The following is a 15,781-nucleotide window of genomic DNA, read 5'->3' as shown; positions in this document are numbered from 1 at the left end:
TTTTATTCTTATATTTTTATTGTTTACTTTTATTTCATTCGTACATAGCTATATTTATGTATATTTTCATCTGTGTTGTTTTCTTTAATTATTTCACTGTCCATGGAGCGGACCTGACTCACATTTCACTGCTGGTTATATATGCTATATATAATTTTGTATGTGACGAATAAAAATCTTGAATCTTGAAATAACCACCTATACATCATTTGGTCCTCATTTACTCCCTTTCCAAAGATTAATGGTGATATGCTTTTAGAGTATGACATATAATTTTATACAAAGATTGAGAAATATATTTTTTGTGTAATATTTGCTGTCATAAGCCTCATTGCTTCTGATCTCATCAAATTAATGATATAATAAACAGATCAAATAAATGTACAAACTATGTACTTGTTATTGTAATAACTTGGTACTATCGCTGATCCTTCCCCTGAACCTAACCCTAACCCATGTGAGTTCCTTATATATTCCAGTATTTTCTGAAGTAAGTATACTGGAATACTCTCCATAAAAAAGGAGAACACAGACATTTTAAACAGACAGACATGAACAGATGAGTTTCCATCAACTTCTGTGCATTATGAGTGGGTGAAAGAACCATTCAATTTTTACAATATAACCAATAAATGCATCCTAACTTGCATATAACATCATTGCATTATTTTTATACACAAACGTTTATAAAACGTGTGAAGAAATAATAGCGTCAAATTAAACTCATTTTAACAGCATAATACTGCATTCTCCTCATAAGTGTTGTTAGACACTCTTATACTTGCTAGCTGTATTAACAGTACAGTATGTTACATGTGCTAACGATAGCCTAGAATCGAAAACTATTCATGTTCACCATGTGCTACTCAATCACATCCCTTTTTTCACAATACGGACACATAACAATTATACGAACACCGTACTCAAACTCATTTGATCATTACTATTAGGATATTGAGATTGGATTACCTGAAAAAAGGAAACATGGATATTTTAAACAGACAGACATGAACAAAACCCGCCCAATCATTATTCAAAAATAGCCAAAACTAGCCCAATCGAGTTTTGAGGGGGCGTCCACATTAAACAATAGCGCTTAGGGGATAACATACACGTTTTGGTGGGTTTCCCTTGTAAAATTTGCATTCCAGGTACAAAATATCAAGTCATTGGGGTCATTTCAACCGACGGACATGAAAAGCAACCCGCTGCAACAGTGTTAAAGTTGTCCAGTTCACCAGAAAAACCAAAGACTTGGCAACACTGCCCTCAACTTCTGTATTATGAGTGGGGGAAGGGAACCCATGTGCCTGTGCTTCACCCTCTGCTGGAGTCTTTTGGTACTGCATCATAGACTACAGGACACAACGATATTAACTATGAAATAACAACAAAAATGGTATTTTCTCTAAATAGTTATACCCATTACAAGTACAGGTAAGTGCACAGTGTAAAATAAAGTGCAACAAAAAAACTAAAATAATTGCTTCGATAACTTTTATTGCTTCTAAACTAACTTTGTGCAACTGGCAATAAAATGTGCTTCATCTTTTTGACCACCAGATGATAGAAAAGTGAAAGGAAATGAAGAAAAGGTTTGAGTGATGAATCCCAATTCTCTTGTTTTGGGAGGTATTCAGTAGATCTGTTTGTGATTTTGAAGAGTATTAATGTATAATATACATGTTCCCCTGTCTTGTGTTTTATGCAATCTTATTTTGAAGTATTGATGGTTGTTGTTTTGCTTATGTGAACTGTTGTGTGTTTTTAGCTTTGTCTGGGTTTATCTGCTTTGTTTATATTCTTTTATAATTTTTGTTAATGAATTGTGCTGCATTTAGATCCTCACCTCAAACTTATAGCCAAACTGAAAAATCTGGGTCTTAACAGGCACTTATGTAACTGGGTCCTAGACTTCTTGACCGGAAGACCCCAGGTGGTCAGAATTGGCAATCACACCTCCTCCTCACTTATACTCTGCACTGGTGCCCCACAGGGATGTGTACTCAGTCCTCTCTTGTACTCCCTGTTCACTTATGACTGCTCTGTTAAGCATAGCTCCAACACCATCATCAAATTTGCTGACGATACTACTATCCTAGGACTCATCACTAATGGCGATGAGACATCCTACAGAGATGAGATTAATGCACTCACAGCATGGTGTGCTGATAACAATCTCTCTAAACGTCAGCAAGACCAAGGAGATGATTGTGGAACGTTCCCCTTCATATCAACGGAGAGATAGCAGAGACAGTTAAGAGCTACAAGTTCCTTGGCATTCACATCTCTGGGGATCTTTCCTGGAGCCTTCACTCAGAGACCATAGTGAGAACAGCCCGTCAGCGTCTCTACTTCCTGCGGAGACTGAAGAGGTTTGGCATCTCCTCTAACATCATGTCTAACTTCTACTGCTGCACTATTGAGAGCATTCTGACCGGCTGCATCACTGTATGGTACGGCAACTGCTCTTCTTTGGGCCGCAAAGCTCTTCAACGAGTGGTGAGAACAGCAGAGCTCATCATTGGACATAAACTCCCAGCCTTACGGGACATCTATCAAACTCGCTGCTTGAGAAAGGCCCACAGCATCATCAAGGACCGCACTCATCCTGCTCATCACCTGTTTGCCACCCTGTTTGACGTTTCTGATCCATCCGATCACGGACAAGAACTTAAGAACAGCTTCTATCTTCAAGCTATAAGACTACTTAACAATCAGCTGTCCTCCATATAAAAAAAAAATACATGCTGCTCTTATGTTTACTTTCATTGTACTTGCACTGCCACTTTATTTGTAATATTCCTTAATGTTACTCTGTGACGCTCCACAATGACTTTTGGACATTGCTCTTCTCAGGAATACATCTGAATGTGTGCTGCTCTTAAGTTTATTTATTGCATCTGCACTGCCACTTTAAATTTTCCTCCATGTAGCTCTACGTCACTCTACAAAGATATTTTAGACACCGTTCTACCCCAGTAATCATAATATTACCTCAGGACTTCTTATGTACACCACTCTAAACACTGATTACCTTTATTGTACCTGTTACTGCCACTTATTTGTATATAATGCTCTGTTCATGTCTTTCAGTCTATGGGCACTAGTCACTCAAGAACCTCAGTGCTCTCCAGGTACGTCTATGTCTTATGTCTTATGTCTTGTTATTGTCACTGTATGTCTGAGCCTCGTCACAAGCATTTCAATGCCCAGTTTTCCCCAGTGTTAACTATGCAAATGACAAATAAATGCCTCTTGACTCTTGACTCACCTCTTCCTTGCCTCAAGCGTGACATTAAAACTATCTGCTGTCAGTCTGGTGTGTAAGTGCTTGTGTTGTTGGTCAGAAACTGGCACTACACACCAATACACCAGGTATTTGCTCATGTTTCTGATTGTGTAAATGTAGTTGCATAGCATCATTGCTTAATAAGTTAAAAAAGAGTTTGTGTAAGAAAGAGGATCTTGAACCTAAGAGCTGAAAACCTTCATGCATTAAAAACTCTTGATGCTCCTGCAGTCATGATGAGTATTTTTACAAAGCAATCATGTTTCACATATTCTCTCACAAAGATTTAACAAAAGTGAATTCTGAAGCTTATTTGTTTGGATCTGGAGACTTTTCTAGTTGTTGTTGTGTAGTTGAGATGGTGTTACGCATACGCAGAAAGAGGAATCTTTAAATGCAGATTCATGTGTGAAAACTGACACAAACTGCTGATATTTCTCTCATTTGGGTGCCGACACTGCAGCGTGGTAAGACCATTTTTACCATTATTTAACATCAGGTAAAATAATTCTGAAGGTCTACAACATATATTTGTAGAAATGTGGTGATGAGTTGAAGATACATGTTGTAGATCCATACCCTGATAGCACACGTACATCACAGAAACGTCTGTTTGATGTCTGAGTCTGCAAGACGTGTTTTTTAGAGTGTTTGCTCATCTACAATATGTCTATTGGATGTTTCCTAGCAGATGTTAAATTGATGTTATAATTTTTTAAAGATGTTTATGATGTAGAATGCATTTAATACTGACATAAGATGTCTATCAGAGATTTGTACACAGCAGGTGCTTTCCAGATGAAGCGATCTTTAACAGACATCTTGCAGACGTACCTGTGCTATCTGAGTATGTAAATAACATGTGAAGATCTTTACATGAAGCCTGACATGAGAAACCTCCTCAGCACATGTCAAGCCTTCACTGAGCACTGAACTATTCAGAAATCATCACCATCAATTACCAAGACAATAGAGTTTGAGATGTATATAGATGATGCTCATAAAGTCATATCTGTCAGTTTTATGATTGCAGAAATCACTATGGCAACATCACTCATGATGTCACTTCCTCTGATCTTCGTGATCATGACTGCGGGTGAGTCTTCAGTCACTATACAGACACTTTAACACTCTTTGAAAAGAAGATCGAGCTCTTGACAATTTGTAGCTTTTATACTAACATGAGTGTTTAGCTAACAAATAAAAATGGTCAAAATAAAAAGATACTTTTTGTGCATTGGATCAAAACACCTGAAACAGTTTCGTGTTTCAGGGGGTGATGGTCTGCAGGATTGGGGAGTGAATTACAGCCCTTCATATGTTTGTGCATTAAAGGGAACAACAGTGAAAATATCCTGTACTTTAAAATATCCTAGTGATTATAAGATTGAAACAGTCTTCTGGACCAAACCTGCTGTACCTGATGGAGATCCACCAAAGCTGTGTTTAGATCCAGAAAACAGAGGAAGAGTTCAGTGTGATGAAAAAAATGAAGACACTTACAGTATCACTCTGACAGATGTAACAGAAGCTGATAAACACATCTACTACTGCAGATTCATTACAAACAGAGGAACATGGACGGGGATTCCTGGAGCTCAGCTGGATGTCACCGGTAGTGACCTCTCAGAAATACTCTCTCACACACACACACACACACACACACACACCAAGCACTTTATTATGTAACTGCATCTGTCGTATAACATTCCTTCTTTTTCTGAACACAAAAGAGAAACATCATAAAATGTCCTGATAGGTTGTTCATGTAATGACCGTAAATTGTGACTTTCTTAATTCTTTAACATAAGATGCACACCATGCAGAGAATCCACAACAGACAATATGCAACATGAGCTGCATGAGAGTGTTTCTGAATGCGTTTGCATCCTGTTTTTTAAGCCTGAAGAAGATCACCATTCACATTTAATTTTATCTGTTTAACTAAATATTGACTTCGACATTGTTTTAGAGCTGTACATTATTGTTATAGATATTATGTTGTCACCAGAAGAGATTCGTTTTAGTCTTCTGTTTTGACAGTCTCATTTGATTAAAATAAATTAAAGAAGAGATTAAAGGAAATAATGCTAGATTATTTATTTGGCCACAAAGACATTGTTTCATGTGCTGTACAATGCATGTAAATAAATTGAACTGCTATTAAATGGATAATCTCAAGCCGGACATTTTTTAACAATATGTTCTAAAAAAGTAAGAGGCTGCATGGCTTTAGAACAACAGCTGAATGATAAATAAAGACTGAATTTTAGTTTTTGTGTGAACACTCACTTTAAGATTATGGTGAAATAGAGAAAGAGTTTTGGTTTTTGTTGTTTCAGACCTGCAGGTGGAAACACAGCAGAGTGTGAAAGAAGGAGATTCAGTCACTCTGAAATGTAAAAGCAGCTGCTCTCTGCCTCAACAAACAACATTCATCTGGTTCAGAAACACACAGAGATTAACTACAGGAACCGTGAAAGAGAATCAGCTTCAGCTGCAGTCAGTCAGTCGTCAAGATGCAGGAAACTATCAGTGTGCTGTTTCAGGATAATAACATCTGATCTCTCCACCTGTTTATCTTAATGTTGAATGTGAGTACAAACTGGACCATTAACATTGGTTTATTATTTTCTGAGATTTTTAAATTCAGTTCAGATTTGTTTGATAAATTCAGCCCAATCATACAGACTCACAGCAAAATCCCCAGTGTTAATTTAACACTCTTGAGTGTGGACTAGTGATGTGTCGTTCGTGAACGAATCGTTCTTTTTGAACGAATCTTTTAGGTGAACGAATCGTTCTCGTTCACGTAATCCACTGACTCATATTTCTCGTTCAGTGAAATTCCTCCCTCCACAGCAGCGCGGCGCTATTAGTAGCGCATGCGCAGCTCGGTGAACCGGGTAACTGAACCATTTCAACCTGTCAAATAATTACTCAACCTTGAGCCAATAGCCTTCGAGTATGAGATGTGACAGAGTATGTGATTTGTTGAATGTAGTGAACGAATACGCCCTTCAATGAACGAGTTTCATATGAGTCTAGAGATCTTATCATTCGTGAACGAAATGACTGAACTGATACCCATGTTGCTCTTGCACGAGTTGAATGATTTAGTACATCTCGTTCGTGAATGAAATGACTGAACTGAAACACGTGTCATTCGTGAACGAGCTGAATGAACGGATACATGTCGTTCGTGAATGAAATGAACTGTTACATAGCTCGTTCGTGAACGTAATGAATGAGAGTAAACCGGGTTAGTCTGCCATTTAGCATGTCAATCTCGGAAAATGCAAAGGTACAGCACTGTGCACAAACGCTTGTTTTTGTATTTAGCAACTCCACGTTTAATCCCCGATTTATGAATGTGAATATATAATATACAAACTGTCTGACCAAACAATTAAAACGCTAGTTAGGCAAGAAAACCTTGTGCTTTGTTCATCTAAACAACTTAATTAGACTTTATATATTGAATGCAATTATACACACATTTGAATAAAGCCAGATCCGTTTTTGTAACAAGTAAATACGTTCGTTGACTAAAGACATAACACATAATACACTGTTTTTTGCCATCTGATGGCATATTTTGTGTAATACGAAGAAATGATAACTGAACGAATCATTAAACGATTCTGAACGAATCATTTTGGTGAACGAACTGAAAATGAACAAATCTCTAGAAAGAATCATAATTTCCACCACTAGTGTGGACTCATATAAACACTGAAGCAGTGTTAAAAGTAACACTGAAGCAGAGTTGAAGTTAATGAGATAATTAAGAAGTTAATTGAGTTATGATTGAGCATTATTGAAAACACCTGATGTTAACAAGCAGAATCGCAAAGTTTGATTCCACAATGAAAGCGTCTGCATTTCATTTCCTATACATTTTGTAGCCATCTCTTGCAAGTGATTCTGATTTACACAGATAACAAGAATCAGCGTATGAATCTCAACAATGGTGACAAACAGCATATCCAGATAAACAGATCTACTCTGAACAGCCCAAAACTAGATACTAAAAATTCACATAAAAACAGCAAAAATAAAATATAGTTAGAATAAAAAGTTAAAAAGACAGTTCAGCTCATAATTTATTCATGCCGCAATGCATGCTGGGAGCCATGGATGAGTTTTTATTGGCTACAACATGCTTTTTTGATGGTCACCGTTGTTGTGATGCTCACGTTGATTATTCATATCTATGTGTCTAAACTAACTAAACTCTTTAAGTAGAACTAACTTTTAAACACATGTCTCATTATGCCAAACACTGGATTGCTATCTTTTTTTATCCACCTAATTTATGTACAGTATTGTTCAAAATAATAGCAGTACAATGTGACTAACCAGAATAATCAAGGTTTTTCGTATATTTTTTTATTGCTACGTGGCAAACAAGTTACCAGTAGGTTCAGTAGATTCTCAGAAAACAAATGAGACCCAGCATTCATGATATGCACGCTCTTAAGGCTGTGCAATTGGGCAGTTAGTTGAATTAGTTGAAAGGGGTGTGTTCAAAAAAATAGCAGTGTGGCATTCAATCACTGAGGTCATCAATTTTGTGAAGAAACAGGTGTGAATCAGGTGGCCCCTATTTAAGGATGAAGCCAACACTTGTTGAACATGCATTTGAAAGCTGAGGAAAATGGGTCGTTCAAGACATTGTTCAGAAGAACAGCGTACTTTGATTAAAAAGTTGATTAGAGAGGGGAAAACCTATAAAGAGGTGCAAAAAATGATAGGCTGTTCAGCTAAAATGATCTCCAATGCCTTAAAATGGAGAGCAAAACCAGAGAGACGTGGAAGAAAACGGAAGACAACCATCAAAATGGATAGAAGAATAACCAGAATGGCAAAGGCTCAGCCAATGATCACCTCCAGGATGATCAAAGACAGTCTGGAGTTACCTGTAAGTACTGTGACAGTTAGAAGACGTCTGTGTGAAGCTAATCTATTTTCAAGAATCCCCCGCAAAGTCCCTCTGTTAAAAAAAGGCATATGCAGAAGAGGTTACAATTTGCCAAAGAACACATCAACTGGCCTAAAGAGAAATGGAGGAACATTTTGTGGACTGATGAGAGTAAAATTGTTCTTTTTGGGTCCAAGGGCCACAGGCAGTTTTTGAGACGACCCCCAAACTCTGAATTCAAGCCACAGTACACAGTGAAGACAGTGAAGCATGGAGGTGCAAGCATCATGATATGGACATGTTTCTCCTACTATGGTGTTGGGCCTATTTATCGCATACCAGGGATCATGGATCAGTTTGCATATGTTAAAATACTTGAAGAGGTCATGTTGCCCTATGCTGAAGAGGACATGCCCTTGAAATGGTTGTTTCAACAAGACAATGACCCAAAACACACTAGTAAACGGGCAAAGTCTTGGTTCCAAACCAACAAAATTAATGTTATGGAGTGGCCAGCCCAATCTCCAGACCTTAATCCAATTGAGAACTTGTGGGGTGATATCAAAAATGCTGTTTCTGAAGCAAAACCAAGAAATGTGAATGAATTGTGGAATGTTGTTAAAGAATCATGGAGTGGAATAACAGCTGAGAGGCGCCACAAGTTGGTTGACTCCATGCCACACAGATGTCAAGCAGTTTTAAAAAACTGTGGTCATACAACTAAATATTAGTTTAGTGATTCACAGGATTGCTAAATCCCAGAAAAAAAAATGTTTGTACAAAATAGTTTTGAGTTTGTACAGTCAAAGGTAGACACTGCTATTTTCTTGAACACACCCCTTTCAACTAATTGCCCAATTGCACAGCCTTAAGAGCGTGCATATCATGAATGCTGGGTCTTGTTTGTTTTCTGACAATCTACTGAACCTACTGGTAACTTGTTTGCCACGTAGCAATAAAAAATATACTAAAAACCTTGATTATTCTGGTTAGTCACATTGTACTGCTATTATTTTGAACAATACTGTACATAGTAAAAAAACCTGAACTCAGGCATTCAGGTCACTCCATGACAATTAGTTCAAACCACAACCAATAGCACACATGATTGCCTTTGCTCTGGTCTGTATGTTATAATTGTGTTACCACAGCAACTCTTTTAGTTTCAGCTTGCAGAGACACTTCAGTAATTGTTAACAATGATAAGAGAAGGTCATGAGATAAATAATGTAATTATTCTCATCATTTAAATATGTTTAATCTAGATCCTCCACAGAACGTCTCGGTGTCCATCAGTCCGTCTGTAATAGTGGAGGGAGATTCAGTGACTCTGAGCTGCAGCAGTGACTCAAAACCTCCTGCTCTCATCTTCAGATGGTTTAAGGAGAATCAAAGCTCATCTGTTGGATCTGGACAGAGTTTCATCATCTCCAGCTTTAACTCCAGTCACAGCGGACGCTACTCTTGTGAGGCTCAGAATCAACATGGATCTCAGAGATCAGACTCTGTTTCAGTCGCTGTTGGAGGTATTTACTATAAACACTCAGTTTTAACTCTCTTCAGCAGTGTGTCCCATACATTAATTTATTTGTGGCGGGCCGGGTTGCGTGAGTAATGCCTGATAAATCAGTTTGTGAGCTCAATGCTGCTTTGTATACAGCCGTTACTGGAGAAACCTCTATCTCTTCCTTTTCTAATAGCGTCTTGTGCTGGCAGAAAAATAATCTGCATATTTATGTACGGGGTGTAGCGGGATGAGCAAATGACAGACACAGTGGGTGTGGCGTCAGTACGGTGGCCAAGAGAGCTCAACACGCTGCAACTTAAGAAAACACACGCAAATTGAAAAAAACACCAGCAAATGAAGAAAACATCTTCATCAGTTTGACAACACAAGTGTTGCAAATCCTCACAACACATGCAAATTAAGAAACGCTGCAAAACCTCACAGCACATGCACATTAAGAAACAATTAATGAAGCATTGCAAATTTATTTTCATTAACCTTGAAATTATATTTAGCTGAGGAAATTAAAGTTAGCCTTCTTAAAGCTGCAGTAGGGAACTTTTGTAAAAATATATTTTTTATATATTTTTTTTTAAACCTGTCATTATTTCCTGACCGTAGAATATGAGACAGATAATCTGTGAAAAAAATCAAGCTCCTCTGGCTCCTCCCAGTGGTCCTATTGCCATTTGCAGAAAGTCATCCGCTCCCGGTAAGAAAACAACCAATCAGAGCTGCGGTCCGTAACTTTGTTTGTGTTCAAAATGTAGAAAAATGTACATAATAAGCAAGTACATCATGAATCCATTTTCCAAACTGTGTTTTTAGCTTGTCCTGAATCACTAGGGTACACCTATAATAAGTGGTTATATTCGGACTATTTTAGATTGCTTTGGGGTACCGCGGCGGAGTAACCCAGTACCTTTGTGTTTCTTCATAGACATAAACAGAGAGAAGTAGATCCAGCTACAATGTTCTTCCGCAAGACGCAAGCAGTTCTGTTTATTAACTGCTAGAGAGTAAAAAGTTACAGACTACAGCTTTAATTAATGTTTTACATTTAATCATGTAAGTATTCAGCTTATTTAGGCTAATAATATCCAAAAGATAAAGGAATCATGCAATCAGGGTGTTCACCAACAACTCCACTGACCAGTAGCCACTGCACGATAAACAAATCCCAAATTTCCATTGTGGTCAGTGCTATTTGTTAATTTGCATGTGTTGTGAAGATTTTCAGTGCGTTTCGTTATATGCATGTTTTCTGAGGATTAGTAACACTTGTGTTGTCAAACTGATGATGTTGTTTTTTTTTTTGCTGGTGTTTTTTCAATTTGAATGTGTTTTCTTAAATTGCAGCGCATTGAGCTCTCTCGACCACTGTACGTCAGGCCTCGGAGAGGCTTTTTATTAACAGAAAATAAAGCAAAAGAGGGAATAAAAGTGGCCAAAGCGGGAGAGTGTCCAAAATAAACAGGGGATCTGGTGTCCTTGTCGTGCTTTGGGGTTTGTGTGGGTCGGGCAGTGTTCATGGAGGAAGGGTCCAGGTAAGGAGCGGAGTCCGGCGGCCGCATGCGCTCCCCTCTCCGTCTGGGGTGCGAGTGGCGGCGGCTTTATCCCTCTCACTGACCGCCACGCTTACAGGGGATCGACAGCCTGACCTCCTGGCCGTGTAAACAGGTGCTGTTCTCGTCCGGACCGTGGGTCCGGCGGCTCACGTCTTTGGTGGAGCGGGAATCCCTCAACGCAATCTTCCTGGACCCACGAGGACACCAGTGTGCATGCACGGGGAAGAGACCGGTCTCACGAGGAGAGGCACGTTGGGTTTTTAAACAGCTGCGGTGATAAGGCTCCATTTCAGGTGTGCCCCACAGTGGTGGAGCCAGGAATTCTTCATAGGGGTGGCCAGGCAGGGGCCAGTAGTTACTTTGGGGTGGCACAAAAAAAATAATTTTGCAAACAAACATGGCACTTATCCAACCAAAAATACTTTTTAAAGTATTGTGTGTGCCCAAATCACAATGATGTATAATGTACAATAGCTAGCCTGCAGTGGCATTTTTTTAATTAAAGTGTAGCGCTCCCCTCAGACTGGATATTATTAAGGGCAGGGCTTTTGGGTTCTTTTAAAGTATTTATCACATGTGTTTTAACCCTGATTAATTCAGTTTTAAATGTTATCTTGGATCTCGCTTTTACAGTACACACCAGAAATGTTTTTATAACTAACTTATGAATTCACAGTTCTTAAGTTATAGTTTTGATAAGGATTTTTACCCCTGTGTCTATATATGCCTCTACTCGAACAAAATGATTACCTATTTCAGTAATAAAGTAACACAACACTAGATTTTAGAAAAATATATCTCAATTATTTACTCAAATAAATTATTATCTCCAATGAAATATGAAAATGAAATAAGAATATGATTGTTATTTTTTAAACCTTCAACATAAAATGTCTCTCTTTTTAAAAAGAAAATACTGTCAAAACTGTATATATATATAAATGTACAGACAACAATTTAAACCCTATTAATCTTCACTTGGCTTAATTCAGAAAACTTCGATGAATAACTTCAAAATCACTTAAACCAACATAATTTGTGGGCCCACACACACACCTTAATACAATCTAAAGCCTGCAAACAAAATTCTTATAAAACAAAATACCGTAGCAGGCCTGATGCGAGGCTTGTGTTCGTTGTGGCCCAAAAGTAATGGCCGCTTCGCTCGTCAACGAGCAAACAAAAGGAAAAAATACCTGATGATAACGTTTCTGTCCAGTCTTTCTCCAACAATCACATAAGCAGGCTCCACATCCGATCAGCCTTTCAGCACGAACTCCATTTGTTTCTCTTTTCTCCTCACGGTTTCGGTAAAACTCACGAGAGAAATCCTTGTAAATCCAAGATCAGTCCGAGTCCCTTCCGTCTTCAGGTCGAAAACAGCAGATAAACCCCTCAAACAGTTCAACTGAGCTAGTCAAACTTTGGCTAGAAAATGTCATTCACTTGTAATGAACGGACTCCAGCCTATACTTAAATGTATCTGATCGTTAATATTAGCAGTAACACAAAAATAAACAGTCACTGAACTTCGTGCAGAAATTCCTCCCGTTTTGCAATATGCAGCTTGTCACTCTCACCGGTTGTTGTGTAAACAATCATAAGACACAATCTACACACTGGTTTGTGCACTACTAACTCACAAAAAAAAAATCAGAAAATCTCCGTTCGTCTCACACACTCTTTTTTTTCTCTTTCCTCTCGCTGTCCGTGCTCTAAACCAACCCGCGAGCTCTGACTCTCCGCCCCATCGGTCTTAACCACATAAATGCTGGTTTGGACAGTTTTCAGAATAACATAATTTTTTACCATGAAACAATAAACAAAATAATGTTTAAACGGCTTTTAACATTTTTATAACAACTTTTTAAATGAATGTCAACCTTTTAAATCACACTATTTATACACTCTGTTAATTAAATGTTAGGCCTACTACAATCATCGCGTATCAGCTCATGCTTTTTTAACCGGGTTACAAAAGTTTACCAAAATCCTGAGCGTCATAATCTTACTCACCCTCAAGTTATTTAATAAAATAAAACTTAGGAAATTCTCTTTGGAAACAGAAAACATATCTCCCAATGATAATGAAAAGTTTCAAAAGGACAAGAAATTATTTACTGAAGTGAATTTTATTTCAAGTGCAAACAATGAAAATTCAGCAAACTTACAAGCTGTTTCCAAATTACATGTCACTAGTTAAACTAGTACAAACAACCTACATTAGTTTGATTCTACGGTTATTCTGCTTAAGTAGTCAATTGTGTGTGAGTGGAGGTATACCTAACATTTCTCTTGGGCTTGTGCTCTCTGGAAATTCTTCTCCCTCACTCTCTGGGTCAGTCTGTTCTTTCTCTCTTTCATCCTGCCTATTATTCTCCTGTGTCTTAGAGTCATTTGGCTGCTTCTAGCTACTCTTCCTGAAGAAGGATGCTATATCTGCTGCCTTTCGAGAGCACAACGGTTATTCACATCCATCTAACGTTAGCGTGTTTACATAGAAAAGTAACGTTACTGTATATAAAATCAACTTAAAGGCTAGTAATCATATTGGTATGTTGAATCACATTAAATGTTTCATAATTAAAACATACATTTATATATTCAGAGATAAAATAAACATAGTTTTGAGCATCAGAGTCAGCACTAAGTTCCTTCCTACGTTACAGGTTTGTTACATAGGACAATGATAAAACTTCAGACACAAATAGTTGAACGGAACTAAAATAATAATTTATCTGACTTTAATAACTCACCAGAAAAGATGTGTTTGTGTGCTCAAACACAAGTTGAAACGCACAAAAGTGAGGCTTCTTTCCTCGTCTCTCTCAGTCCTCAACTTTTTACAAATGCTGGAAAGAAACGCGTGCTACGGAAACTTTCGAAGTAGCACTTTTGCCTGTAAGTGACGAGTGATTAAACTGTTGCAATAGTTTCGCAGTACGAAAGTAATAGTTTTGCCATGATCGATCGAGGTCATTTTGATCAAAATCTAAGAAACTATTATTATTATTTATAATAGATCGCAATTACACCTAGCTCCCCCCCTGATGCCCAATCACACACCGCCAGCCCTGGCTCATCCAGCGCCCCTCCCTCACATACCCACTCCTGTCGGGAGCATGGTGAAGGATGGCGATTTAGGACGGGGTGCCGATGATAATCAGGGAGGAGGCAGCTGACTCGTCACAGGGGGCAGGGGAGTGCTGCCACAAATAGTGTGGGAAGTGTGAAATAATCTTCATGAACATCTTTCAGGGACTCAGAGAGCTGCTCTTCAAACAGTTACTGGGACTGTGGCAGGATTGATCTTCATCATCATCATCATCATCGTCATCATTGTGTTCAGGAGGTGAATGAAGTTTGTCTTGACACAAAATTATTATTATTTTTTTTTCAGTAAATTTTAAATATATGCTAACTTTATCTTATTTTCTAGAAAAAAAAGACTTTTTCCTGATTTTAGTATTTTTAATGTATGTGATGTTTTAACATTTTAATAGTTTTCTCCTGTTTTCAGTAGGAAGAGGCAGAGAGAATGTGGAACTGAAGACATGAATCAAAAGCAGGCAAACACACCTCTTTCTTCAACAGCAATATTTGATGATGTTGCACTGAGCTATAAATAAAATACAATCTTTCTCTGTAGACGGCTGACTCGAGTGATGATACATACACAGCTCTGGATCCAGCGTCCAGAACATCAGCTGACATTTACAGCACGATCCGAGTCAGTAAATATCTCAAACAGTTTTTACTCTCACATTCAGCTGATCCATATAAACACAGACTGTTCTGTTCATCTGTCTCTCACAGTCTGGTGACTCCAGACCTCCTGATGATACCTACACGGCTCTCCATCTTCAGTCCAGATTGTCTGATTATGAGAATCTAGCAGTAACTTCAGCAGATCCACATTAAACTCTCCTCACAGATTTACTGCTCAGAAATACAGATGCTCCTCAGAAACACCATATCTTGATGCTTTGTTTATTAAAAGGAATTTTCTTAAACCTTTTTGAAGTGTTTATTTACTGTTTAATTGAGCTTATAACAGTTTGCAGAAATGTTTTTTTCTTCCAGTCTTTCCAATATTGTGCATTACACATTTGTGCTGCACTCACAAAAATGATTTAACATTTTAATTTTAAAGTAACATTATAATGTAACATAATTAATAATGTAGTTTAGTATCTCTTGACTGTAGGATTGAAGATGAATTATGTTATTTTCAAGCAGCGTTTTCTTGTTAAACTCTGGACAATCTGTAACTGATTGTATTAAAGTTTCTATCTGCTCTATCAGTGGATTTTCTTTTACTGTATCTTTATTGAAGGAACCTAATAAAGTTTGACATCCAGCCTAAGCATTTCTCTCAAATTTTCTTTGTTTTTCATCATTGTTGATACTATTGTAGGATACAAGGAGAAGGAAAGAAGTGGTGAATATTAATACTGAGAATGGAAATAAACAGAACATATTTTGGGTCT

At 37.8% G+C, this 15,781-nt stretch overlaps 1 protein-coding gene and 1 long non-coding RNA gene across 3 annotated transcripts in view; both read left to right on the top strand.

Moving 5' to 3' along the window:
• The window catches only part of LOC128019235 (B-cell receptor CD22), a 77,646-nt gene extending 62,401 nt beyond the window's left edge, over nucleotides 1–15,245 (top strand). For both annotated transcript variants that reach the window (XM_052605319.1, XM_052605315.1), the window contains exon 9: nucleotides 15,108–15,245. In XM_052605319.1, coding sequence (XP_052461279.1) covers nucleotides 15,108–15,212 — 105 coding nt within the window. In that variant the 3' untranslated portion in view covers nucleotides 15,213–15,245. The remainder of the gene's footprint in view (nucleotides 1–15,107) is intronic.
• LOC128019453 (uncharacterized) lies at nucleotides 4,769–9,629 on the top strand. Its single transcript, XR_008185158.1, has 3 exons — nucleotides 4,769–4,907; nucleotides 5,635–5,886; nucleotides 9,482–9,629. It is a non-coding gene; the product is annotated as an uncharacterized LOC128019453 (long non-coding RNA).
• Nucleotides 15,246–15,781: the final 536 nt, after the last annotated feature.

This window comes from Carassius gibelio, chromosome A1 (assembly GCF_023724105.1).
Source record: "Carassius gibelio isolate Cgi1373 ecotype wild population from Czech Republic chromosome A1, carGib1.2-hapl.c, whole genome shotgun sequence".
Classification (NCBI taxonomy): domain Eukaryota; kingdom Metazoa; phylum Chordata; class Actinopteri; order Cypriniformes; family Cyprinidae; genus Carassius; species Carassius gibelio.
Note: the sequence above shows the minus strand (reverse complement) of the source record. Positions and strands in the feature narration are given on the sequence as shown.